The sequence below is a fragment of the Chlorocebus sabaeus genome, chromosome 11, assembly GCF_047675955.1.
Source record: "Chlorocebus sabaeus isolate Y175 chromosome 11, mChlSab1.0.hap1, whole genome shotgun sequence".
Classification (NCBI taxonomy): domain Eukaryota; kingdom Metazoa; phylum Chordata; class Mammalia; order Primates; family Cercopithecidae; genus Chlorocebus; species Chlorocebus sabaeus.
This window is the reverse complement of record NC_132914.1, coordinates 25632728-25660156: the sequence shown is the minus strand read 5'-3', so window position 1 is coordinate 25660156 and position 27429 is coordinate 25632728. Positions and strand designations below refer to the sequence as shown.

The following is a 27429-nucleotide window of genomic DNA, read 5'->3' as shown; positions in this document are numbered from 1 at the left end:
TTCAAGACCGGCATGGGCAACACAGTGAGTCCCTGTCTCTAAAAAAATACAAAATGATAATAATAGTGGTAGAACAAAGTCAATTTTTTATTGAAACTTGACATTTTATTGGCATATGACAAAGTAGCATTAGTAGACTAGCTTGAACAGTACAGTAATATTCTGTCCTTAATGCCTTTCGTGTCATTGTAATATGAGCTTTCTGGTTGTTTTAGAATATGTTTTCAGCCTGAATACTATTCTAAAAATATAATTTACTGTCATTCATAATATATCAAATGACTCAGGTAGCTGCAAGGCAGTGAATTAAGCAGAATTAGATCATTTTTAAAATAATGATAAGAGCTGATGAAGTAAAGTGAAGGTCTGTATTTAATTTGGGAGGGAAATGCCTATTTTTGTATATTCAAAGAGATGGAGTTTGACATCCCATCACAACTTGTTACAGATTGAACTTGCCCCTGTTTTTTTTTTTTTTAACAGATCAAAAAGTTCCTTCCCTTGTGTTTCTTTTTTTTCTTTTTTCTTTTCTTTTCTTTCTTTCTTTCTTTTTTTTTTTTTTTTGTAGAAGGAGTCTTGCTCTGTCACCCAGGCTGGAATGCAGTGGCACGATCTTGACTCACTGCAACCTCCGCTTCCCGGGTTCAAGCGATTCTCCAGCCTCAGCCTCCAGTGTAACTGGGACTACAGGTGCATACCACCACGCCTGGCTAATTTCTTGTACTTTTAGTAGAAACGGGGTTTCACCGTGTTAGCCAGAATGGTCTCAATCTCCTGAGCTTGTGATCCGCGTGCCTCAGCTTTGCAAAGTGCTGGTCTCCTGTGTTTTTGTCAGCATTCCACAGCTGCTATAAAGTGTAGCGGTGGTATCGCATGCAGTTTGTATACTTAATGTTTGGCCATTTGCAGTGGGCAAACTGGCTGTGTGGGGAGCTGGTGAGATGCTGCTTGTGGGGAGTTGTTTCCTATTACTCTGATTTATCTTTGTTTAAATAAGAGTTCCTTTGTTCACTGTTTCCTCCACACAGAATAGAGGATTTATATCTTAGTGTTCATTCTCAATTTTCCTGTTTTCAAAGAGGAAAACATTTGCTTCGCTCGGCTCATTTCTTCTCCAGTGCACCCAGAGGATTTTGAAGGCTTATGCCAACAATTCTTTGGGGCAGTTGGAGTGTAACCATTGCTAAGTAGCAGTTCAGTACTTAATGACACTCATTTTAGTTTAACAAATCATTGTGAGTGTTGCCATTTTTTATTAGGGAAAACATCTTTTTCCTCTTTTCCAAATACTCAACATGAGTCCTACGATGAGAGTGAAAAAGGAGTGAAAAAGGGTTGTATTCTTTTTTCGCATCATCTTACCCAATCTGCTATTTTGTCCCTCCTCTATGTATCACTGAAATTGGGTTCTGATATTCTATTAGGCAGTGTACATTGCAGAGATTATGAATAACTGGCCGAATTCTGAATGCAGGCATGATTTGTTCAGCTCAGAGTGTTAAATTTCTGTGTTAGCTGCCAACATTTAAAAGTCAACTGATTTCCCTTTTTGCCCTCTGTAGCATCTAGCCAGCGAGTGCTAACTTTTCTTTAAATAGTGATGATTTTTCTTCCCCAGGCTAAAGACCTAATAGTCACACCAGCTACCATTTTAAAGGAAAAACCAGACCCCAATAATCTGGTTTTTGGAACTGTGTTCACGGATCACATGCTGGTGGTGGAGTGGTCCTCAGAGTTTGGTTGGGAGAAACCTCACATCAAGCCTCTTCAGAACCTGTCATTGCACCCTGGCTCATCGGCTTTGCACTATGCAGTGGAAGTAAGTACATGGGAATGAAAGAGAGTGACATGCTTGCACTTCACTGTGGGTGCTAAATAGCTTCTCCTGCTAAGATAGCTCTTGTGCAGTGTAGGGCTTTATCATAGTTACCAGAGGAAGCCAAAAATGTCTTTAAAAATTTTCCAGTAGACAGTTGGATTGAAGATCAATCTTAGCAGCTAATTTTTCAGATAATCTTGTGTTTTCTGTGATGTCAATAAAAAATTATTTAGAGCAAACAGAAAGGACAGCTGGTGGGAAAATTGGCAATTAAAAAGCCAGCACTGTTGATATTTTAATAAGTCACCTCTCTTCTTAGATCTTCTAATAATTGAGAAAGAGTCATTGAGAACCATATTATGATTAGATTTTAATGTTCACTCCATGCTTTCATGACCAGCAATAATGTCTAGTTATGCATGTTAAGGAACATGTAATTAAATGTCCTCCTTCAGGCATGAGTTGAAATAATTATAAGCATAAAATGTTTAGAGAATTCTTTCCCTGGTCCTTTTCGGGACACACAGTTAACCAGATGCACAATATATTTCCCATTATCTTGATTCTCATTGTATTTTACTTTTCAATGATTTGGACATCTTTCCCAGCATAATAGGGGTGCTGGAAATAATAATAGTCTTCCTATTAAGTGTTAAAATATGGTAATAGTAAAATATTAATAGATATAATGATAAAATAATGACTTTTGTTTATTGAATTCCTGTAATACATTCTGTATTATGTTCCATATAGAATCATCTCATTTAATTACCTTCAGTGAGAAGGCATGTGATTAAGCATTCAGATTCTGAAGTCAGACTTCTTGGGCTCAAATTCAGTCTCAGTTGCTCCGCAGGAACCTTTATGACTTGGGGAATTTAATCATTTGTGCTTTAATTTCTTTATCTATAAAATTGGGGTAGTTATAATACCTATCTTATAGTGATCTCATAAGTATAAAATAAAGTAATTTAAGCATGTACAGTCATGTCTGGCACATAGTGAGAGCCCAGTTGTTAGCAATAATAATTAACCATTGAAGCAGTGGTCTCATCCATTATAAAAGGAGGCTCAGAAGAGTTGCTTCTTGACGAATATTACACAGCATTAAGGGTAGAGCTGAGGTTCCAATGAGAAGCTTCCTTCTGTTATGTAACCCCTAAATGTATACACCAAAATTACTAGGATGCTTTTGCAATTAACTCCTTCAAAATTATAAATTCATATAATTTTGGAAAGATATTCACAGTCTATATATATATGTCCACAAAATGTTGAATTTAGGAATCTTAAGTTTCTGTTCCCATCTCTTCCTCTTAGGTCAATTTGAATGAGTTCTTTCATTATTTCCCACAAGCCCTCACCATGTCATAAGGTATAATAAAGAACACGTGAAATAAAGTGTGATGTCAACGATGTCAATGACAATGATGTCATTTCTTTCTCTCTCTCTTTCTTTTCTTTCTTTCTTTCTTTCTTCCTTCCTTCCTTCCTTCCTTTCTTCCTTTCTTCCTTTCTCCCTTTCTCCCTTTCTCCCTTTCTCCCCTTTCTCCCCTTTCTCCCCTTTCTCCCCTTTCTTCCCTTTCTTCCCTTTCTTTCCTTTCTTTCCAGACAGTTTCGCTCTGTCACCCAGGCTGGAGTGCAGTGGCATGATCATGGCTCACTGCAGCCTCAACCTCCTGGGCTCAAGCAATCCTCCTACCTCAGCCTCCTGAGTAGCTGGGACCACAGACACATGTCACCATGTCTGGCTAATTTTTATGTGTTTTGTTGAGACTAGGTTTTGCCGTGTTGCCCAGACTGGTCTCAAACTCCTGGGCTCAAGTGGTCCTCTTACCTTGGCTTCTTCAAGTGCTGGGATTACAGCCATGAACCACTGCACCTGGCGATGTGGTTTTAAATTTGAAAGAAAGAATATGTCCAAGCCCAAGTCACTGGTTCTCACACTTAATATGCATCAGAATCACCTGACTACACCTCCAGAGTTTCTCATTTCTAACACGTTTTCAGGTCATGTTAATTTTGTCGCTCCAGGGACCACATGTTGGGAATTGCTGGCCTATGGGAAGTAAATGAGAAGTGATTTAATGTCATTTCTGGAAGTTAAAAAAGATTTTGGTGGTCACTGGTTTTTGAAAACTCTTTGAAGACTGGGTGGGGTGGTTCATACCTGCAACTTCAGCAGTTCTGGGGAGATGGGGTTCTTGGGAAATGAGCCCTCGACCCACTAGATCTGGTGCTATTTCCACGTAGATAATGTCAGAGTCGTTCAAACCAGAGTGCCTCCATCCTGAATAGGGGCTGGGTAAAAAAAGGCTGAGACCTACTGGGCTACAATATGGTGAGACCCTGACTCTATTAAAACAAACAAACAAACAAAAAAACCCCTCCTCTTTGGCCATCTATTTAGATGAGTTGGAATTCATTCTACTTTGGTTAGTTTTGCCAATTTAGATTTTTGTAATTAGAGTAGTTTTAAAAAACTCTCAAATGACTGTTATCCTTTGTTAAAAACCAAAATCTTTTATTATTAGTCTTCTGCTTACAATATAAGTAAAATAAATGTTTTGTATTAATAACTGGATTGTATATTGCATAGTTACCACCATGTGACAAAATTAATAGCTTAAAATTACTAGCATTATTTTTAAATTATTTTTCATGTTTCTAGGGTTGACTAGGATGGCTTGGGGTCTGTCACATCGTTGCTGTCAGTGGCTGGGGTTAGAGTCGGCTTACAGGCTTCCTAACTCATATAGCACTGGTGGTAGTGTCTCTTAGCATGCTAATGATTCATAATTTGTGTATAATGAACAGCGAGGATGACCAGAGGTCACTTTCATTGCCATCTGGGCTGCAAAACTCAAGGAGTTGAAGGCTCTTCCGGCATTATTTGTTCTCCATGTGGTCTCCTCAGCATGACGGTCACAGAGTAGGCAGCCTTCTTATGTGCTGACCTAGGGCCCAAAATCCGTATGTCTCAGCTGACTGAGCCCAGATGGAAGCTCTGTTGCTGTTTACGCCCTAGCCTCAAAATTACTCTTTCAGGAAAAATGGTCCAACTGAGTTTTGCCTCTACTCTCACACCACCACAACAATAGTCAACATAGGAGACTTCTGTGACCAAAGATGTGATTTGGTCTTTCAAATCACATTTGAAAAATGTTTTTGAAAAACAAGACCAAGATTTCTCCCCCCCACCGAGCAGTGAACCCCAGCTGGGTGTCCTCCAATTCAATTCCCACACTGTTGTTACAGGAAAGGGGTCCCAATCCAGACCCCAAGAGAAGATTCTTGGATGTTGCACAAGAAAGAATTCAGGGCAAGTCCATAAAGTAAAAGAAAATTTATTAAGAAAGTAAAGGAAAAAAAGAATGGTTACTCCATAGACAGAGTAGCTCTGATGGTGACTGGTTGGCTATTTTAATGGTTATTTCTTGATCATTTGCTAAAGAAGGGGTAGATGATTCATAAATTTTCCAGAAAAGGGATGGGCTATTCCTGGAACTGAGAGTTCCTCCCCTTTTTAGACCTTGTAAGTTAACTTCCCATCATTGCCATGGCCTCTGTAAATTGTCATGACACGGGTAGGAGTGTCTGTTAGCATGCTAATGCATTATAATTAGCTTATAATGAGCAGCAAGGATGGCCAGAGATCACTTGCATTGCCATATGGGATTTGGCAGGTTTTGGCTAGCTTCTTTACCACATCCTGTTTTATCAGTGGGGTCTTTGTGACCTGTATCTTGTGCCGACCTCCTATCTCATCCTGACCTAGAATACTAACCTCCTGAGAATGCAGCCCAATAGGTTTCAGCCTTGTTTTCCCAGCCCCTAATCAGGATGGAGTCGCTCTGGTCCAAACACCTTTGACATTATGCGCCTGGAAATAGCGCCAGATCCCATGGGTTGGGGGCTCATTCCCCAAGACCCTAACCACCCCTACCCGGCCCAGACACCAGTTACAAGTCCTGGCCTCTGGAATGTCTGACTGACAGGCATCAAGTTGGAGTTCCCATGACCCCCTCTTCTGGTTTGATTAATTTACTGGAGTGGCTCACAAAACTCAGGGAAACACTTAGGTTTAGCGGTTTATTATAAAGGATATTGCAAAGTGTACAGATGAAGCAATGTGTAGGGCGAGGTATTGGGGGACGGAGTGCAGGGCTTCCATGCCCTCCCTGGGTGTGCCACCCTCTAGGAACCTCCATATGTTCCACTATCCGGAAGCTCACTGAACTCATTCTTTTGGGTTTTTATGGAAGCTTAACGTCAATATTCATTCCCCTGGGGTATGAGGCAGGACCCTCACTGGAAAGGGTTTCATGTTTTATTTCATTATTTTTAAAATATAACATTGGGTCTTGCTATGTTGCCTTGGGTGGTATTGAATTCCTGGGCCCAAGTAAACCTTCCACCTCTGCCTCCCAAAGTGCTGGGACAACAGGCATGAGCCACCCAGCGCCTTTGGAGAGGATCTTAAGACTCACAGTCAGAAAGGAGGACAGGAGGTCAGAGAGATTCTGCTTCCTGCCCCTGAGGCCTAACACACCCAGCATTATAACAAAAGACTGTAACAAGGGCTATGGGAGTTACCAGCCAGGAACTGTAAATCACACAGTATTATTTCTGCCTTACTCTTACCAGTCATGATGGTTACAAAGGCCTGTCCAAGTTCAAAAGGAGGAAAAAAGCACTCCACTTCTTGATGAGGAAGGTCAGGGTTCTGGAAGACCATGGGGGACTGGAAATATTGTATGGCTATTTCATGGAAAATACAGTCTGCGAGATACATCAGTGATAAATGGGGAGATACAGTGGATGTATTGTTTTCCTCTGAGTGCCAGATTGGGTTCTAGGATTTCACAGGCCAGATATTGAAGTGACTGCGTTGTCTAGGGTATAAACCTTGGGGTTCGTCATTTCATGCCAGGAAAATTTAGGACAAAGACTCACACGAGAAGTTTAAGAGTGGAGGTTTAATAGGCAGAAGAGAAAGAGAAACAGCTCTCTGTAGAGAGAGAGGGATCTTCGAGTGGAAAAGACCATCCAGCAGCGGATGAGCTGGATTTTATAGTCAGGTTTGAGGAGGAAGTGTCTGATTTACTTAGGGCTAACAGATTGGTTTGATCAAGTATGACGTTTAAATAGCGCACCGGGAAGTCTGGTTGCCCCACCCTAATCTTATTATGCAAATAGGCTTGCCAGTTGATTGGCGCCATCTTGTCTGCTCCTTACTGTACAGGTGGCTGACAAAGAGAAGGGAAGATGGAGCCACCATCTTGAACATGATTGACATAGCTGTGGGTATTTATGTCTGCAGCTCGATTTTACAGGCTGCTCTTCGTTAGAAAGGGGCTGCTTTTCCTTAAAACAAAAACCGTACTGAGGACTCTTGTACCCTCACTATCTGCAAGTGATTTCTTCTTAACTCCTATATCATCATTATTATAGTGTCATAGGAATCTAGGAAGTGTGATTGCCTTGTGGAGAGAACTTCAGTGTCCCTGGATTTTCTCACCAATCATATTCATTTCATTCCCTGTTTACCTGTTTAATAAATGTTGAGTGGCTACTATGTGCCCAGGACTGTGCAGGGTGCCTGGAATAGGATGGCAAGCAAACTAGCCATGACCTTGCTCTCAAAGAATTGTTTTCTTTCTTTTTTTTTTTCTGAGACAAGGTCTTGCTCTGTCACCCTGGCTGGAGTGCAGTGGCCTGATCTCAACTCACTGCAACTTCCACCTCCTGGCTACAAGAGATTCTCCTCCCTCAGGCTCCCAAGTAGCTGGGATTACAGGTGCCCCCCACCACACCTGGCTAATTTTTGTATTTTTAGTAGAGACAGGGTTTCATCATGTTGGCCAGGCTAGTCTCAAATTCCTGACCTCAAGTGATCTGCCTGCCTCAGTGCTGAGATTACAGGCATGAGCCACTGCGCCTGGCCTGTTTTCTTTCTTTGTTAACCCCCACATGAAAAGTTAGGCAGGGATTTTATTTCAAAGAGTTTCTTCCCAAAGATTGTGGTGAAACATCTATTCCATTTATGTTTCAGGCTTTTTCATAGATATTACTGTTTCTCTTAGACTGATAGACTTAGGACATCACATGATTCAATGTCAACCTGACTTTTAAGTTCAATAATAGTTTCATTTTTTAAATGTAAAATTGAATAGGAGTAATATCCTTGAACATGTTTCTCCTCCAATCATCGGACCTATTGAGTCTAGAATCCATTTTATTTTGAGAGCTGCAACTACATGTGGTTTCTGTTAATATCTGAAAGTAATTTTTAATATCTGAAGGTTTCAAATAGTGATAATTGTGAAGGTTTCAAATAGTGGAGGAGAGACGCGAACTGTGAGTAGGGAATGTGGATTAAAGGAAATGAAAAGTTGACAATAGGCACTTCATTTTCAGGTTTAAATAAATATTTAGTGAAATAAAGCATAATTAAAAAAATGGATAAGACATGTATGTACTATTTAATGTGTACTAATAAATGAATGCTCATAGTTGCCATCCAGATAAAGAAACAGAACGGTTGAACATCACAGAAGCCCTCGCATGTCCCATTCAAATCACAAACTCTGTATCTTTCTACTGGTAACCATTATCCTTACTTTTGTGATAATCTTTCTTGGCTTTCCTTTATGGAGTGTGTGGATTCTTAACTTTATAGTTTTGCCTCTTTTTGAACTTAATGTAAATGAAAAAATAAATATATATATTGTGTGTGTGGGTGCATGTGTGTGTGTGCTTGTGCACGTGTGAATACCCCTTATTGTTTGAGCTTAGTATTATGTAAGATCTATCCAGGAAGGACCAACCCTAACATTTGTGGGGCCTGGGATCTACGTATAGACAGAGATGACATGGTCCACTCCATATCTCTTCCCATCGCAATTCTGCCCTGTGCTACAAGGGGTCTTGCAGACACTGCATAGATACCCATACCACCTGCAGGCAGATGACCTTTGCCTATCCTTTGGACTTAGACCTGGGTACCCTACTAGTGGTGTCTGCTCTTGGGATGATAAACCTAAGGAGCCCATCAAGTTTTTTATATATATACATATAATAATACATATTATATATATTATATAAATATATTTTATATATATTATATATAATATATATTTGTTTGTTTGTTTTGAGCTAGAGTCTCTCTCGTTCACCCAGGCTGGAGTGCAGTGGCATGATCTCAGCTCACTGTAATCTCCACTTCCTGGGTTCTAGCAATTCTCCTGCCTCAGTCTCCTGAATAGCTTAGATTACCGGCATCTGCCACCAATGCCTGGCTAATTTTTGTATTTTTAGTAGAGACTGGGTTTCACCATGTTGGCAAGTGAGCCACTATGACCGGCCCCCTTTTTTTTTTTTTTAAGAGACAGGGTCTCACTATGTTGCCCAGGCTGGTCTTGAACTCCTGGCCTCAATAGATCCTCTGTCCTTGGTCTCCCAAAGTGCTGGCTCAGTCATTATGTTCTTTACTGCCATCCATTGCAGTATAAAAAGAATAACAGTTTTCCCTCAGAATGTTCTTGGTGAAACAGTAACAATTATTATTTTTATTAAATCTTGGCTCTTGAGCAAATGTCATTTTAATATTCTGTGTGATAAAATAGCAATGTCACATAAAGCACTTTTACATATGTAAGTACTATGGTTGTTTCAAGGAAAAGCAGTTATGTGATTGTCGTGAGTTTGTAAGTGGAACTACTCTTTTCATCGAGCACCATTTTTACTTGAAAGAACAAAGTATGAATATGAATGCAGATTTGGCCATTTGGCAGATTTTATTTATTTGTTTATTTTTTGAGACAAGGTCTTGCTGTGTCACCCAGACTGGGGTGCAGCTCACTGTGGCCTTTACCTCCTGGGCTCAAGTGATCCTTCTACCTCACCCTCCTTAGTTGCTGGGACCACAGGTGTACTCCATCGTGCCCAGCTAATTTTTAAATTTTTTGTAGAGACGAAGTCTCACCATGTTGCCCAGGCTGGTCTCGAACTCCTGGGCTCCAGCAGTCCTCTCGCTTCAGCCTCCCAAAGTGCTGGAATTGCAGGCGTAAGCCACGGTTCCCAGCTTGCCTTTTCATATGTTTATTGGGTTGCTAAATATGTTCTTATTTGAAGTGCCCACTTGTTCAAGTTTTTTGTTCACTTTTTTATTGCTGTCTTTATAATTTTTTGATGACAAGAAATACATTTAAATTAAAGGCAGTTTTGTCAATCTGCCTTATGTTTGGGATTTGTTGTGTCTTTAAAGACTCTTTTCCTGACCTTATATTATAAAGACATCCTATAGTATTGATGTTGTCATTCAGAGTTAGGTCTTTAATCCTAGAAGCTGATTTTTGTATGAAGTAGGAGCCCAATTTTTTTCCACCTATGTATACCCGGTTTTCCCAGGACCATTTAAAAAGACAGTTCTTTCCCTTCTGATATGTCACGATGATACCTTTGTCATGTACACATGAGTTTGCTTCTGGATCTCTGTTTGTGTTCAGTTCTTTTACTTGGCTGCATAAATGCCACAGTCTGGGTCTCTCAGTCATTATAATGAGCGTTGCCTGCTAGGAAAGGTGCTTCCACTTTGTTCTCCAAGAGCGCCTTGGATATTCTTGGTCATTTTCCTTCCATATAATTTGTAGATTTAGTTTATCAACTTGATAAACTTTTGTCATGCAGTTTGTTAAAAGAAAATAAAATGCCCTAATGTGATTTTTTTTTTTTTCATTTGGATTACATTGAATACATAAATCAATTTGGGGAAAATCAACATCTTTATAATATTGAGGCTTTTTATCCATGAGCATGAAATTGCTTTCTACATTAATAACTTGGTAAAGTTTTATATTTTCCTCATGGATCTTTCACTTCTTTTGTTAGATTTTTCTCCACTTAAGTATTCTATCTTTTAATTCTACTGTAAATAGTGTTTTTATTTTCTAACTGCTGCTATTATATAGGAATATAATTTTGCATCTGGCCAGCTTGCCTAAACAGTTGATTTCCAAAGATTATCTGTCAGATTTTCTGGGTTCTCTATCTCTGTAATTGTATCATCTATGTTTTATGATCTATGACAGTTACATTTTTTCATCTCCAAGCTGGTATTTTAAATTTCATTATTCTTGCTTTATACTGGTTGTACATACTTAAAGTGGTTGCAATAGGCAATTTGCGATGTTCCCAATTTGATAAGGAAAGCCTTTACATTTTACCATTAAGTATAACGTTTGTTGCGAGCTTATTATAGCTATCCTTTGTCACTCAGGGAAGTTATCTTTGTTTTTTAGTTATCTAGGAAACTTTAAAAAATCATAAAAGTTAGTTTAATTTTATCAGATGCATTTGCTACATCTAATGAGATGATCATATAATTTTTTCCCCCATAAACTGTTAATATAATGAATCACATTAATTGATTTTTTAGAATGTTAAACCAATCTCCATTTCTGGGATGAATTCAACTTGACCATGTTGTGTTAGCCTTTTGTATATCTTGCATCTATGTTACTGAATGAGATTATCATAATCTTTACATGCATTTTGAAGCCATGTCATTAAGTGCATACAATTTGTATTAAATTTTTAGTTGACAAATAATTGTATTCATTTATGGAGTACAATATAGTGTTTTGATATATGTTTACATTGTAGAGTGACTAAATCAAGCTAATTAACATACTCATCACTGCACATATTTATCATTTCTTGTGATAAGAACATTTGAAATTAAATCTCTTAGCAGGTTTTAAATATATGATACATTATTATTAACTATAGTCACCATGCTGTCCAACAGGTCTTCAAAACTTATTCCTCCTGTCTAATTGAAATTTTGTTCCCTTTGACCAAAATCTCCCAATTCCCCAACCCCTAGACTCCTCTGGTAACCGCCATTCTACTCTCTACTTCTCTACTTCATCATTTTGACTTTCTCAGTCCACATATAAGTGAGATTGTGCAGTATTTTTGTCTTTCTGCACTTGACTTGTTTAACTTAGCATAATGTCCAACAGGTTCCTCATGTCACTGTAAATGACAGAATTTTCTTTTTTATAGCTAAATGACATTCCATTGTGTATACATACCATGTTTTCTTTATCCATTCATCTGTTGGTGGACAGGTTGCTTCTATATCTTGGCTATTGTGAATAATGCTACAATAAACGTGAGAGTACAGATACCTCATACTGATTTCAATTCCTTTGGATGGGGTCCCCAAACCCTGGGCTATGGACCAGCAGTGGTGTGTGGCCTGTTAGGAACTGGACTGCACAGTAGGAGGTGAGCAGCTGTGGGTGAGCATTACCACCTGAGCTCCATCTCATCTCAGATCAGTGGCAGCATTAGGGTCTCATAGGAGCATGAACCCTATGGCGAACTGTGCATTGCAGGGATCTAGGTTGTGCACCTTTTATGAAAATCTAATCCCTGATGATCTGAGGTAGAATAATTTCACTTGGCAAACCTCCCCACGCTCATCCCTGTGGAAAAATTATCTTCCACAAAACTGTTCCCTGGTGCCAAAAAGTTGGGGACCTCTGCTTTTGGATATATACCCAGAAGTTGGATTGCTGAAGCATATGGTAGTTCTATTTTAATTTTAATTTAGTTTAATTAATTTTTTGCACCTAGGTTGCAGTGCAGTAGTGCAATCATAGCTCACTGCAGCTTCCAATTCCTCACCTCAAGCCATCCTCCCAACTCAGCCTCCCAAAGTTCTGGAATTACAGGAATGAGCCATCTCACTCAGCCTTATTTTTAGTTTTTGAAAGAATCTCAATAAGTTTTCCATAATGACTGTACAAATTTACACCACTACCCTCAATGTACAAGGGTTCTCACATCCTCACTAATACTTATCTTTTATCTTTTTGATAATAGCCACTCTAAGTATGTATAGTTTTAAAATTATGAAGTTTAAATTGAACCTTAGGAAGCTGCCACTCTGTTGCCAGGCTGGAGTGCAGTGGCATCTCGGCTCACTGCAATCTCCGCCTCCCGGGTTCAAGCAGTTCTCCTGGCTCAGCCTCCCAAGTACCTGGGACTACAGGCACGTGCTACCATGCCTGGCTAATTTTTATATTTTTGGTAGAGATGGGTTTCACCATGTTGGCCAGGCTGATCTCAAACTCCTGACCTCAAGTGATCCAACAGCCTTGGCCTCCCAAAATGTTGGGATTACAATCGTGAACCATCGCACCCAACCTTGAAGTTGCCTTTTTTATCTTCAGTAGGGCTTCTTGGCTTAAAGTCTTTTGTTTTGTAAGTAGTAATGGAACCTTGCCAGTTTTATTTTAGAAAGTATTTGCAGGCCAGGTGCAGTGGCTCATGCCTGTAATCCCAGCACTTTGGGAGGCCGAGGCAGGCAGATCACTTCAGCCTGGGAGTTTGAGACCAGCCTGGGCAACATGGCAAAACCTCGTCTCTACAAAAATACAAAAAATTAACTTGGGTGTGGTGGTGCGCACCTGTAGTCCCAGCTACTCTGGAGGCTGAGGTGGGAGGATTGCTTGAACCCAGGGGGTAGAGGTTGCAGTGAACAAAGATCTTGCCACTGAACTTCATTCAGCCTGGGTGACAGAGAAAAAGTCTGTCTCAAAAAAAGAAAAAAATAATAAATAATAAAAAAGAAAGTATTTGCATGATATATCTTTTTCCGTCTTTTTGATTCAGATACTGTCAGCTGAGTCCAATCTAACAAACTTATCTTTTAACTGAAGCTTTAGTCTTCTTATATTTAATAAACCAATAATATATTTGCACTTAAATAAAACATCTAATTTTGTGCTTTTTAATTATACATGATTTGTATTTCTTTTTTTCTCACGTAAGTTTTTAGGATATACATCTTTAAAGGCCTTACTTTTCCTTATCATTCAGTTTAACTTATTTTCTAATTTCCATTTTTGTTCTGTGACCTATGGTTTATTTAGTGGTGGATTTATTTTCCAAAATATGGATGGCGTCCAGTCATATTTTTGGTACTGATTTCTGGCTTATCTTGTGGTTGGAAAATGTGTGAATTCTACAGCTGGTCTGTGTAAGAGTTCTCTCTATGTCAGTTAGGGAAGTTTCTTGTTCCTACTGTTTATATCTTCCATATCTTTACTAAGGTTTAGCCTGTTTGTTCTATAAATTACTTAGAGAACCTGTGTTAAATTTTCCCACTAAAATTATTGATTTTTCTCTTTTCTCTGTATTTATCAGTATGTATCTACTGAAGTCTTTTCAAATCCCTGCTCAGTGGTTTGTTGGGGACAGCACTTTGTTTGAGGGAGGTGACATGGCCTAACATAGTATGGTCTTGAGTTGCCTGATTTCTGTGATTTAGGGACTGAACTAACTCTGATCACATCTGGATTATCTACTATCCAGCACTCAAATGAACAAGATTAAATGAAAGGATATGGGGGTACTCTTTGGGGGCCACGGTGCCACAAGGCCTTTGGTTGGTTTCAATCTCCATTGCCTAGGGAATTAACCTGTGCTGCGTAATTCTAGATGTTTTCGTCCTGCTCCCTTAAATAACTCCTAAATGTGTTATTCAGCAGTGTGGCTCCTGCTAAGCAGAAGAGAACTCAGAATTCCTACCAAATTCTGATAATAAAACAACTTTCCCCCACCTCAACCATTGTTTTTACCAGTCCAGTCAACTGTTAGCTTTCTTGGATTTAATGATCTCAAGTTGAGATCAAGGTCAACAGCTTTATGGGATGAATATTATGAGCGCCCATAGGAAAGTCAGTCTCTTGAACACAGGGGTTGTTTTCATGTAGTTACCCTCTAAGATTTTTTCTGTTTTTATCTCCAGTTATTTGAAGGATTGAAGGCATTTCGAGGAGTAGATAATAAAATTCGACTGTTTCGGCCAAACCTCAACATGAATAGAATGTATCGATCTGCTGTGAGGGCAACTCTGCCGGTATGTAAATGTAGGAGTTTCTTTTGTGTTTCTTTTAATGTAACGAGTCATGTTGTTGACCACCAAATAATAATTTCTGAATAATTAGATAAATATTCAGTACAAACCATATGAACATTAACATTATTTCTGATCTACTTTAGTTAGGTAAAAATACAAGAAAATGGCCGGGCATGGTGGTTCACTCCTATAATCCCAGCATTCTGGGAGACTGAGGTGGGCAGATCACTTGAAACCAGGAATTCGAGACAGCCTGGCCAACATGGTGAAACCCCATGTGTGCCAAAAATACAAAAATTAGCCGGGTTTGGTGGCACATGCCTGTGGTCTCCTCTACTTGGGTGGCTGAGGCCTGAGAATTGCTTGATCCTGGGAGGTGGAGGCTGCAGTGAGCCAAGATAATCACATCACTGCCCTCCAGCCTGAGCCACAAAGCGAGACTCTGTCAAAACAACAAAACAAAACAAAACAAACAAAAAAAACAAAGAAAATAATGTCATTTGGCAATTCCACAATTTTTTTAATCAGTGTCTGTGGGGGATTCATATGCATGTGAGAGATGAAAGAATGAGGAAGAAAAATATATCTCAAACTAAAATAACATTTGAAGACCACATGAAATTAATATTGCAAATGGAAAATATGGTGTGCAGCACAGGTAATTTGGGGATATTTTTGCCTAATTGCTTTAGATGCTAGCAAGATATAGTAACTTAATTTTTTCGATATTTTATCTTAAGTAATGTTTTGAGATAAAAAGATATCAAAACAGTTTCTCATGGCCATTGAATCGTGGCTGTCACAGTGTTTGTTATGGAGCAGAAATCACTGTAAGATGGGTTAGATTTTTTTTTTTTTTTTGAGACAGTCTTGCTCTGTCATCCAAGCTGTAGTGCAGTGGCACAATCTCGGCTCACTACAACCTCTACCTCCCGGGTTCAAGTGATTCTTGTACCTTAGCCTCCTTAGTAGCTGGGATTACAGGTGCATGCAGCCATGCCCAGCTAATTTTTTATTTTTATTCTTAGTGGAGACATGATTTCACCATGTTAGCCAGTCTGGTCTTGAACTTCTGGCCTCAAGTGATCTGCCTGCCTCTGCTTCCCAAAATGCTGGGATAACAGGCATGAGCCACCGTGCCCAGCTTCAGGGATTTAGCCCAAGCTACGCATTCAGGAAGCCCGAGGACAGCTAAATCCAAGTGCTCTTCATTCCTCTGCCTATTTTTGTAACCCGCATTTCACTCACTTCCTTTGGAGGCCATAATATAGTAGCAGAGGAGAAATTAAGGTAAATTCTTTGGACTAGGTCATAGTTTCGCTCTTCTACCCATTACAGCTAGATCACTGGGAAAAGATCTTTAAAATGGGGCCAGAAGGAAAGGGAAGTAATATTTGTTAGACATCAATTTTGCTACCAACTGTGTTATGTGGTTTCACAATCCTTATCTGTGTAATCACAGCAGTAAGGCATTGCTAAGAAGGTTATTCGTTGTACAGTTTATTAGTGCCTTTGTACAGAGAAGAAAACAGTCCAGAGAGATTAAATGACTTGTCTGAAGTCACACAGAGCAAACGGACAGGGCACGAAATTAGATCCAGGTTTTTTTTATTTGTGGTCAAGTTCTCTTCTCACTGAATTCTGTCTCTAGACAGCAATACCAGGGGCTGAGGCAGGTGCTACAGGGTTCACCTATGTGATTGGCAGTCCCAGTTTCTATAACATTACTATACTACTATTGCTGTTACAGGTTAATATTTAAATAGACAAATTCTGACATTATGAACTTTACTCAGATGCTTATAACTGACTCATTTCTACCTTAGGTAACCCATCACGTCTCTGAAAGTACGTTTCTCTGCCTTGGAAGTGAGCAGAGACTATTTAAATTATTTTATAAAGTATCACCCATCTAGTAGATGTAATTTTTTTTCTTTAGAAATGAAGTGCTCTTTGCGTTTGCCCATTTTCCTATTGGGTTATCTATCTCTTCACTGACTTTGGGGATATCCAAATATATATACCAGTTAAAATCCTTTGTTGATCATGCGACCAATAACTTCACCCTGTTTGTTGCTTTCCCATCTTTTGAAGAATGGAAGTCCTTAAGTTTCAAATAGTCACATTTTATCCATTTTTTCCTTTATGATTTGTGTTTTACAGCTCCTACTTAGGAATCCTTTCCTACCTTAAGATCACAGAGATATTTTGTGCTTTTTAATAAAAGTCTTAGTATGTTGTCACATTTAAGTATATCATCCAATCAAAATTGATTTGGGGATATGGTAAGAGGTAGGGATCTAATTTCTTATCTTTCACATGTAGATGGCTCATCATCCCATCACAATTTTTGGGGGGAAAATCACAGAAAAAATGGTTTGGTTTTATTATTACTTAAAAAGCTTTTTCTATTGGTACCATAAATTTACATATTTATGAGGTACATGTGATGTTTTCATGCATGCATATACTGTGTAATGATTAGAATAAATATGAAATAAATAAATAAAAATTGGGCCGGGTGCAGTGGCTCACGCCTGTAATCCCAGCACTTTGGGAGGCCGAGGTGGGTGGATCACGAGGTCAGGGGTTTGAGACCAGCCTGACCAACATGGTGAAACCCCATCTCTACTAAAAATACAAAAATTAGCTTGGCATGGTGATGGGCGCTTGTAATCCCAGCTACTTAGGAGGCTGAGATAGGAGAATTGCTTGAACCCAGGAGGCGGAGGTTGCAGTGAGCCGAGATTGCGCCACTGCACTCCAGCCTGGGCAAAAGAGCAAGACTCCATCTAAAATAAATAAATACGTAAATAAATAAATAAATAAATATTAGGATAATTAGGATATCCATCACCTCAAACGTTTCTTATTTCTTTGTGTTGGGATTGTTACTACTTTTTTTGTTTTGACAGTCTAAATGCTTCAGTGAGGATCATTTATTATTGTCACATTATGAGAAAATTCTGTCATTTTGTTATGTTTTTCATTCTTTCAGGTATTTGACAAAGAAGAGCTCTTAGAGTGTATTCAACAGCTTGTAAAATTGGATCAAGAATGGGTCCCATATTCAACATCTGCTAGTCTGTATATTCGTCCTACATTCATCGGAACTGAGGTGCAAACTGACTCCTTATTTTGGGGTGCTTTGCTGGGCAAGTTATTACTGGAGGTAGCAAACATTTTCTGTAAAGAGCCAAACAGTAAACATTTTTTGGCTTTGTGGCCATATAATTTCTAGTAAGAAATTAGATCCCTACCTTTTACTGTACCCCAAAATCAATTATAATTCGATTGTATACTTAAATGTGAGAAAACACTAAGACATTTATTAAGAAATACAAAATATCTCTGTGACCTTAGGTAGGAAATGAACTTTTATTTTTTTTGAGACAAGGTCTCTCTCTGTTTTTATTTTTATTTTTATTTTTATTTTTTTCCACTTTGTCGCTTAGGCTGGGGTGCGCTGACGTGATCATGGCTGACTGCAGCCTTGACCTCCTGGGCTCAAGTGATCCTCCTGCCTCAGCTTCCCCAGTAACTAGTACTACAGGCATGTGCCACCATGCCTAGCTAATCTTTCAATTTTTTATAGAGATGATGTCTCACTCTGTTGTCCTGGCTGGTCTCAAACTCCTGGCCTCTAGCAATCCTCCCACCTTGGCCTCCCAAAATGCTGGGATTACAGGCGTGAGCCACTTCACCTGACCAGAAAGAATTCTTAAACTCTGCCATTTCAGTACTAAAGCAGCCACAGACAGCACATACATGAATAAATGCAGTGCTGTTTGCCTTGCCCGATTAAGACTAGTCATGATATTCTAAGTTTACAAGTGCAGTGCCTCCCATTGTGGCAGCACTTCTCTGAGGTAGAAATGGTTTTAAAATTTCGGGGAGGGAGAGCTGCTACTTTTCATTTTTCTAAAGTCTTGGAATTACTTGGCACGGAGTGAGAATGGAGAAAAATAGTGAAAATAAAGTTCACATAGAAAAATGGTGAAAATAAAGTTCACAGTGGGAGTTAAGGAAGGAAATTGAAGAGCTGGGATGGTAGGTTTAAATAACATGACTTTATGATTTCCTGGTGGGTCACAGTCTCTTCATTGGGTGCCCTTGTGAACGAAGGCATGGATTGGGTCTGCCTGGAGGGGCCAAGGCCTTTTGAGTGGATGAGTGTGTTTATATGAAGACCCTGTCACTTGTCTCTGGTATCTGCTAGGCAGCGGTGGCTTGAGAGTGGGTGATATTGAGGGATAATTGATGGAAGGAGATTGAATGTGGCTGGCAGGTAAAGAGAGTGGGAACATATGGAGACATTCGGAGTAAGAGAGTGAGGTAGGGCACTTTTGCTATAGCCTAGCCATTCTGTTCTCTACTAAGTGTTGTGGGGTTACCAGGTTTTCTACGAGGCTGTATGAATGCACAAGGTAGAGAGATATATAGGGCCATGGAATAAATACCGAAATGTTTTCTTTGGTATCCTTGATACCTTTCGAAAGCCTTTTAAGGATCTAGATAATAAATTTTGTGAATTGCAGTCCCTCTGACAAGTTTTAAAGAATAGGGACAATTTTAAAAAGTCATCTACTTTCATAAGTTTTTTGACGTTTTAAGATAATTGAACCTTTTTTTTTTTTTTTTTCAACTTTTAAGTTCCAGGGTACTTGTGCAGGTGTGTTATATAGGTAAACGTGTGCCATGGTGGTTTGCTGCACAGATCAACCTATCACCTATTAAGCTCAGCATCCATTAGCTATTCTTTCTGATGCTGTCCCTCCTCATGCCCCTCCCGACAGGCCCCAGTGTGTGCAACTTCCTGCATGTGTCCATGTGTTCTCATTGTTCAGCTCCCACTTAGAAGTGAGAACATGCAATGTTTGGCTTTCTTTTAATACTATTTTTAACTTTATGATAGGAAGAAGTACTTTTTACAGTTGGTTGAAACATTGTTACTGATCTTAAAGCACTACCTTCCAGTTATTGTGAGATACTTTTTCAGTCTAAGATCTGATACTCCTATTCCTGGTTTGTTGAGAGTTTTTGTCATGAATGGATGTTGGATTTTTGTCAATTGCTTTTTCTGAATCTCTTGACATGATTATGTGGTTTTATACTTTATTACATTATTAATGAATGAATTATATCAATTTATTTTTGGATGTTAAATCAACCTTACTTTCCTAAGCTAAATCCTACTTGGTCATTGTGAATAATCCATTTTTTTATCTCTTGCTGTATTCAGTTTGCTAATGTTTTAATAAGTTTTGTGTCACTGTTCATGAAATATATTGAACTAGTTTTCTTTTTTCTTTCTTTTTTTTTTTTTTTTACATCTCCCTCCTCTTCCTCTTGATCTAGTTTTCTAATACAGCTGCACTCCAACTTACAATGGTCCTACTCAGGATTTTTTGACTGTATGATGGTGTGAAAACAATATGAGTTCAGTAGAAACTTACTTTGAGTACACATACCATTCTGTTTTTACACTTTTAGTACGTATTCAATAAATTATGTGATATAATCAATATTTTATTATAAAATAATACAGTTTTAAATGATTTTGCCCTACCATAGGCTAATGTAACTGTTCCGAGCACATTTAAGATAGGATAAGCTAAGCTATGATGGATGTTTGGTAGGTTAGGTATATTAAATGCATTTTCACCTTAAGGATATTTTCAACTTAGGAAGAGTTTATTGACTTGTAACCCCATCGCAAGTTGAGGAACATCTATGTATCTAACTCTATGATTTAGTAAATTCTTCAGACTGCCAAAATCCTATAATCTAAAGTTAGACAAGATCTTAAATCAGGTTTTGTGGTCCATCTTGTAGTCATGATCATTCTCACTATTAGGGAATTCTTAACTTTTGCATTTGAATCACTGAGGTGTTATTTAAAATACACATATGGAATCTAATCCCCAGAGACTCTGAGGAGATCTGGTGAGCGATTCTGATGCCCGCCCACATTCAAGAACCTTAGCACAAAAGCCTGCCAAGTGGTTCTCTTTCACTATACACTCTATCAACTTATGTACTTGAATATACTTTGGACCTCAAAAATCAATAATTTTAAAAAATCGACTTCCTAAGTTGTGAGGTAAGAGTTGAAGGAAATAAGGAACATCGTTTGGGGAGTCAACATTATTTATATTTGGTGGTATATTTATATCAACTATCATTTTCTAATTAATGGTATAGGCAGAATAAATTATCACTTGTGATTCAGAAAGAAACATGATACAAATAACATTCAGTAATGTATATGGATTTAAATAGTTCTGCCCCCCACAGATGTTACACAATTTATGTTGGTAATGATCATTCATTAGGTTTTCATGGTGGCTACATTTGATATGTGAAGTACTGGCTGGAAGACTGGTGCTGGTAGCTCCAGGTTTGCTGGGATTCTTTCATCAGAGATGACTAGCTTTTGCTTGTGTTTTTACGTTACTTGTTTTTATGATGGGTGTATCCTGTCGTTGTCTTTATTACAAGCTCAACTCTGTGTCAGTTGTTTTTTGTTTGTTTTTGGCCTTGTCTTGCTTTTGGCTGACTTCTATATGTTTTTCTTTCATGTCCTTTTCATAGTTAGATTAACTGGGTCTTACGTCCAAAAGATATTTTGATTTCTTTGAATGAATAAATCTATGTTAGGCTACTGTATTAAGTTTTATAAATACCTAGTTGATCACTTGTGTCCGGTCTCTATTCCCTGGTATGGTAGTCACTGTGTGTATGGAACATTGAGGATTCTATAATGGACACAATTGTATTGGGCCCCAGCCCAGACTCAAATCTAAATGTGTAGAGCCAGGATCAGAGACTCTGCGTTCAACAAACGCTCCAGAGATTTCATAACCACTTTTAAAGGAATCACCATCCCAAACCTTGTTAAGGAATGAAGTATATGTCTGCCAGTAATTTCAGTGCTTTAAATCATTGAAAGTTGAACTTTTAATGGCACCAAAGTGGAAATATTTATGTAATTGAAAACTAAACTTCATCCTAATGGCAGTGATGAGTTCACTTCCATAGGCCCTGATACAACAGTCTAATATTATTGTTTTTCACACTAAATAAGATTCAGTCGCTGCCATATAATTAGCGAGTGGCTCTGCTACTGGAGTTAAAATATTTCATTATGTTTGCCAAGCTCTGCCTCTTTACATATTTTATAGTTAACTGATCATTTTTATTTTATTTTATTTTATTTTATTTTTGAGACAGAGAGTCACTGAGTTGCTCAGGCTGGAGTGCAATGGTACAATCTTGGCTCATTGCAACCTCTGCTTCCCGGGTTCAAGCGTTTCTCCTGCCTCAGCCTCCTAAGTAGCTGGGACTACAGATGCATGCCACCATGCCCAGCTAATTTTTGTACTTTTAGTAGAAACGGGGTTTCACCATGTTGGCCAATCTGGTCTCGAACTCCTGACCTCAGGTGATCTGCCCACCTCGGCCTCCCAAAGTGCTGGATTACAGGCATGAGCCACCATGCTCGGCCCCCTTCATCTTTAATAATCTTCATAGATACATACTTGTACCAATGTTTTTGTGCAGTTCCTCATGATCAATAATTAAAACAATTACTAAAATCCTTATAGATTTATGATGATAATAAACAGAAGTGTATATTACTGAAACATGTTTAATTAACTGTTCATATATAACCAGTGAGTAGGGATTGTCAATTAAAAATGCCAGGTTACCAGTGCGTGGAAAGTTGAAGAAAAAAACAACCTGAAATTCAGAATACTCCAAAATCTGAAACTTTTTGAGCACTGACATGATGCTCAATGAAAATACTCGTCGGAACATTTCAGATTTCATTTTTTCAGATTAGGGATGCTGAATTGGTAAGCGTAATGCAGATTAATCCGAAATCTGAAAAAAATCCTAAATCAAAAACAGTTTTGGTCAGAAGCTTTTTGGATAAGGGATAGCCCAAGCTTTTTGGACTGAAGCTTTTTGGATAAGGTATATCCTATAATACATAAATACATAATACAGGATAATAACTGGCCTGAATGTATAGCATCAGTATGGTACACAAATATTTAAATCCATGTACTTTGTTGGTTGTTATATTATATAAACTTCTTGTAAAAAGTTTAGAGAGTAAAATCATTCACATTACCAAAAGATTTCTCATATTTATAAAAAGGATTATAGTAGCATTTAAATCAATATCTCCTAAAGTATTTATTTATGGGTTGTTAAATCTAAAAGAGAAGCTACAGACTGGAGGGCTCTAAACTACTGCTGATTACATATCAGTTGGGAATTAAGAGAAAATCTCAGATCATAATATTTAAATAAAAAACATTTACATGAATGATTTCTAAATTTTCACTTTACTAGACAAGAAACTAAAATTACATGATTTTCATGTTCGATATTGGATACCTAACAGCACTACATCCAAAGAAACCAGCTTTTACTGATTTTAACGTCGCTCTGTTTAGTAACTCCATGCAGGTAGAGTGATATAAACACATGTGTACACACAGACCCAGACCTTTCTTTCCTCGGGGATTCTGGTATATGTAGAGGTGCCTTGATCATAGTCAATAGCAGAAATATGCACAACCACAAGCTCTGAAACTCCATTTGATCGTTGCTCTTAGCCTTCCACTTTTTAGGCATATCTCAGTCCCATTTCATCCCACTCTCTCCATTTGGGAGGTGGTAGAGTGAGACAATACTAAACTATACCAGGGCTGAGAATAAGTGTCTTTGAAAAAGGTAGAATCTGATGCTAGAGATAGCCCTGGAAACTGTCAGGAGTTAGCCCACCCAGCACCTGTGACCAGATCCCAGGCTATCCACCACAGATTTGCAAGCTACCTGCAGATTTGACTTTTTCAAATATACTCAAAGACAAGCTGACTTTGGCTAATGCAGAGGTTGATTAATTCCTCAAATTCAGTAAACTTTGTACTCCTGTGCTTGGATTGTCCATAAGTACGTTTCTGGAGTTGAGCTCAACTAGAAAGAAGCTGTCTGCATTTAGTTAATACCAGCACTGGATGCACACAATACAATTTGAATAATGTAGAGCAACATTTTAATCATCTTTCATAAGCAGTTCCCCCATTTGCAACTTCCTGGGAAATCTTTCTTTTTTTTTTTTTTTTTTTTTTTTGAGACGGAGTCTCGCTCTGTCGCCCAGGCTGGAGTGCAGTGGCCGGATCTCAGCTCACTGCAAGCTCCGCCTCCCGGGTTTACGCCATTCTCCTGCCTCAGCCTCCGGAGTAGCTGGGACTACAGGCGCCCGCCACCTCGCCCGGCTAGTTTTTTTTGTATTTTTAGTAGAGACGGGGTTTCACCGTGTTCGCCAGGATGGTCTCGATCTCCTGACCTCGTGATCCGCCCGTCTCGGCCTCCCAAAGTGCTGGGATTACAGGCTTGAGCCACCGCGCCCGGCCCTGGAAATCTTTCATTATGAAATGTTCATTAGAAGTCCCATTTTAAAACCCTGCTGCCATTTTGTGAGTGGGCAGAAGAAAGGCTGGAGATCAGGTTTGTCGGTCTCAAATGGTTCACTCCTTCATTTCTGGTTCATTCCACAAGGAGCTTAAGGACATGTGCATTTCATAGACATGCCTTTCTTTTCCTTTTATTACCTTGTTTTAAATCTTAAGATTGCACATACCATTCAGCCTGTAATCATATCAATTTCCATGAAAAAGATTTTCTTTATTAGTTGCCTCTATTTGTGCTTTTACATCTAATCATCTTTTTCCTTTACAATTAGTTTCTATGAACAGAAGAATCTGAAAGATTTAAAGACTAGTTAGCACAGCAGCTATTTATAAATCATTAATTTGGGTACTGTCCGTACCTTTAATGTGTTCTTTTTCATAGTCCTATTTGAAATACATATACATATATATATATTCCATTGTTCATAAATAATATTCAGTTTTATTTGCTTAACTCAATATATTTTATATTAACAGCTCCCTTTTTAGTGTCTTGAGACATCGAGTCTGTTTTTAGAGATACAGCCCATTTGCCTTGATTTTAGCCTGTTATAGTCAGCTTATTATTATCTGGCCACTCTTACCAATGAGTACCATCTTGAGGCTGTTCTTGCTCATTTCAGCTTTTACAAGGGATGTTTTTTGCTCTTTGGAGTTTTGGTACAGCAGGTTATTAATTATGCTCCTCATTCGTGGTACTTCCATCATGGAGCATATAAAGTCCCTCTCTTTGTTTTATTCTCTTCTGTCTTCATTCACCAGTCTCATTTCCTCTCTCTCCACTAGAAATCATTCTCATGTATCAGATTAATATTACTTTGGCTTATATGTGTTTTTAAAAATCTCATCGCTTTTTATACATGTAATTTTAATTTATGTAAGTGAATTTGTCCTACAGATTTCATCGTATTTCTTCCTTTTTCCGCCCAGCACTGTGTTCCATTTCTCTCCAGTCTACTATGTGTACAACAAGTCCGTCATTTCTGACTGCTGCATAGTTCATGATGTGAGGCATCTTCTACATTGTATCCCAATTCCCTAACTGGAATCCCAATTCCCTGCTGCCTCACACAATACTCCAGTGAACAGCTGGAAAAACATACAACCCAAGGAATTATTGAAAGTGATTATATCCCAGCAAAAGGCCCAGGCCCATCTTATACTTCCACCCCAGTAAGGTACTGCTACTTTTCAGGAATGGCCTGGTCTCCTTGGTGAAACTGGCATTTGGTCTGTTGTCATCACTGTCCCCTGGCATCTGAAGTGACCCCACATGTCAGGCACTGTGCTCAGTGCTTTCCATGCACCAACTCTGATAACAATCTTTTTTTTTTTTTCTTTTTTTTTGAGACAGAGTCTCCCTCTGTTGCCCAGGCTAGAGTGCAGTTGCATGATCTCAGCTCACTGCAACCTCCACCTCCTGAATTCAGGCAATTCTCCCGCCTTAGCCTCCCCAGTAGCTGGGACTACTGGTGTGCTCCACTGCACTGGGCTAATTTTTGTATTTTTGCTAGAGGCGGGGTTTTACCATGTTGGCCAGGCTGGTCTTGAACTCCTGACCTCAGGTGACCCACTGGGCCTCCCAAAGTGCTGGAATTGCAGGCATGAACCACTGAGCCCGGCCTGATAGCAATCTTGTCAGCAGGTGCTGCTGCACTATTTTAGGGATGTGGAATTGAGGTCCAAAGAGGTGAAATAAGAGCCTATATGCTCTTAACCTCCATCCTGCAACATCTCTTATATGTCAGTGCCTGCGTTAAGTCTAGGGATACTGTGCTGAGCAAAAACTATCTTCTTGCTGTCACAGAGCTCCGTGTCTGGCAGGGAGTCAGACTTTTGTAATATGAACCCACTAAATGAGTGCATATTGATGGCGGTCACTGCTGTGAAGAAGTGGAAGTGGTTAGCATGGAAACATAGCCCTGATGGGGGCGACTAAGTTCTTTCCCATCTCATTCTACTATGTCTACTTTCATCTCTACTTTTTTCTTTTCTGAGCTATCAGCTTTCTTGCTCTCAACTATATTTGATGTATTTAACCAGATTTTATATATTGTATTATGTATTTTATAACATGTATATATATCATATGACATATACATACATACATACAGCCAGTGAAATCTCGAGTTCAATTACAATGCTTCTAAGTTTAGGACATCCATTTTCATTTTGGCAGAGAAAATATCTGGTAAAAAATTCGAGTAGAACCAGAGGTATACAATAGATGGGAAGTTTCCTTTTCACTCTCACACTCTCGTTTCAATCCAGGGTTCTACAATTCACCTCCTTCCAAGCAATTCCTATTGCCACCTTTTCTTATACCCTTTCAGAAATACACACACACACACACACACACACACACACAGAGACACACACACACACCCTTACATGTATTTGTACGTTATCTCTTTTTTTACAAAATTGGCAGTGATTCTTTGTCCTGTTTTTGCCACTACTCAAAAATTTTAAAACAAATACATACCCATAAACATACAATTTAAAGAAAAGAATGAAAGTGAAAATCTATGGACCCAGCACATCATTAAGATGAGAGTATGATGGGTACAATGGAAAGCCTTTGTGTACCTTTCTCCTTTGCCTCCCTTCCCTCTCCAATAGAGTCAACCATGTTGGGGGTTATAGCAGTTCCTTCTTTATGTCCCCCCATCCCCCATCTGGTATGACATTCTATTTTACTACAGATGGATATTTTGGCAGACATATGTAGTTGCTTCTCTTTGGTGTTTACCTAGGAGTTGAATTGCTGGGTCACAGGGTGTGTGTATGTTTCACTTCAGTAGATACTGCTGTTGTAGGACTTTCTCCTTAGTTTAGCTAAAGATGGGGTCCTTGTCCCACGGCCATGAAAAATTAGGCTCACAGCTACTTTGAAAGGTGAGAATAATGGAATCTATTGGGAAAAAAGGGACACAGGGACTCTCCACAAAGCCAGGGTCCCGCTAGTGTGCTTCTTACCTTGCAGATTGTATCCCAGGTACCACCCAGGAAGAGAAGGGGCCAGACTCCTCCCTACTCTGAACGGTGTGAACGTCTGTGGCTCCCCAGTGTGCAGTCCTCCCAGTGTGCAGGCCGGTTGGAGTTTCTCTGGGGACCCCTTCCCACCTGGCTCTCTGCCAAACTCCCAAAGTGCTTATACCAGTTTACTCTCCCGTCAGTGGTGT

At 39.0% G+C, this 27429-nt stretch overlaps 1 protein-coding gene across 11 annotated transcripts in view; it reads left to right on the top strand.

The window, feature by feature from the left end:
- The window catches only part of BCAT1 (branched chain amino acid transaminase 1), a 135523-nt gene that overhangs the window by 52171 nt on the left and 55923 nt on the right, over positions 1-27429 (top strand). For 6 of the 11 annotated variants that reach the window (XM_007967934.3, XM_073020551.1, XM_007967931.3 and 3 more), the window contains exons 3-5: positions 1619-1819; positions 14646-14756; positions 17755-17874. In XM_007967934.3, the coding sequence (XP_007966125.2) occupies positions 1619-1819; positions 14646-14756; positions 17755-17874 (432 nt within the window). Of the gene's footprint in view, positions 1-607; positions 691-1618; positions 1820-14645; positions 14757-17754; positions 17875-27429 lie in introns of those variants that run through there. The other 5 variants (XM_073020550.1, XM_007967933.3, XM_073020547.1 and 2 more) reach the window with 3 other exon arrangements.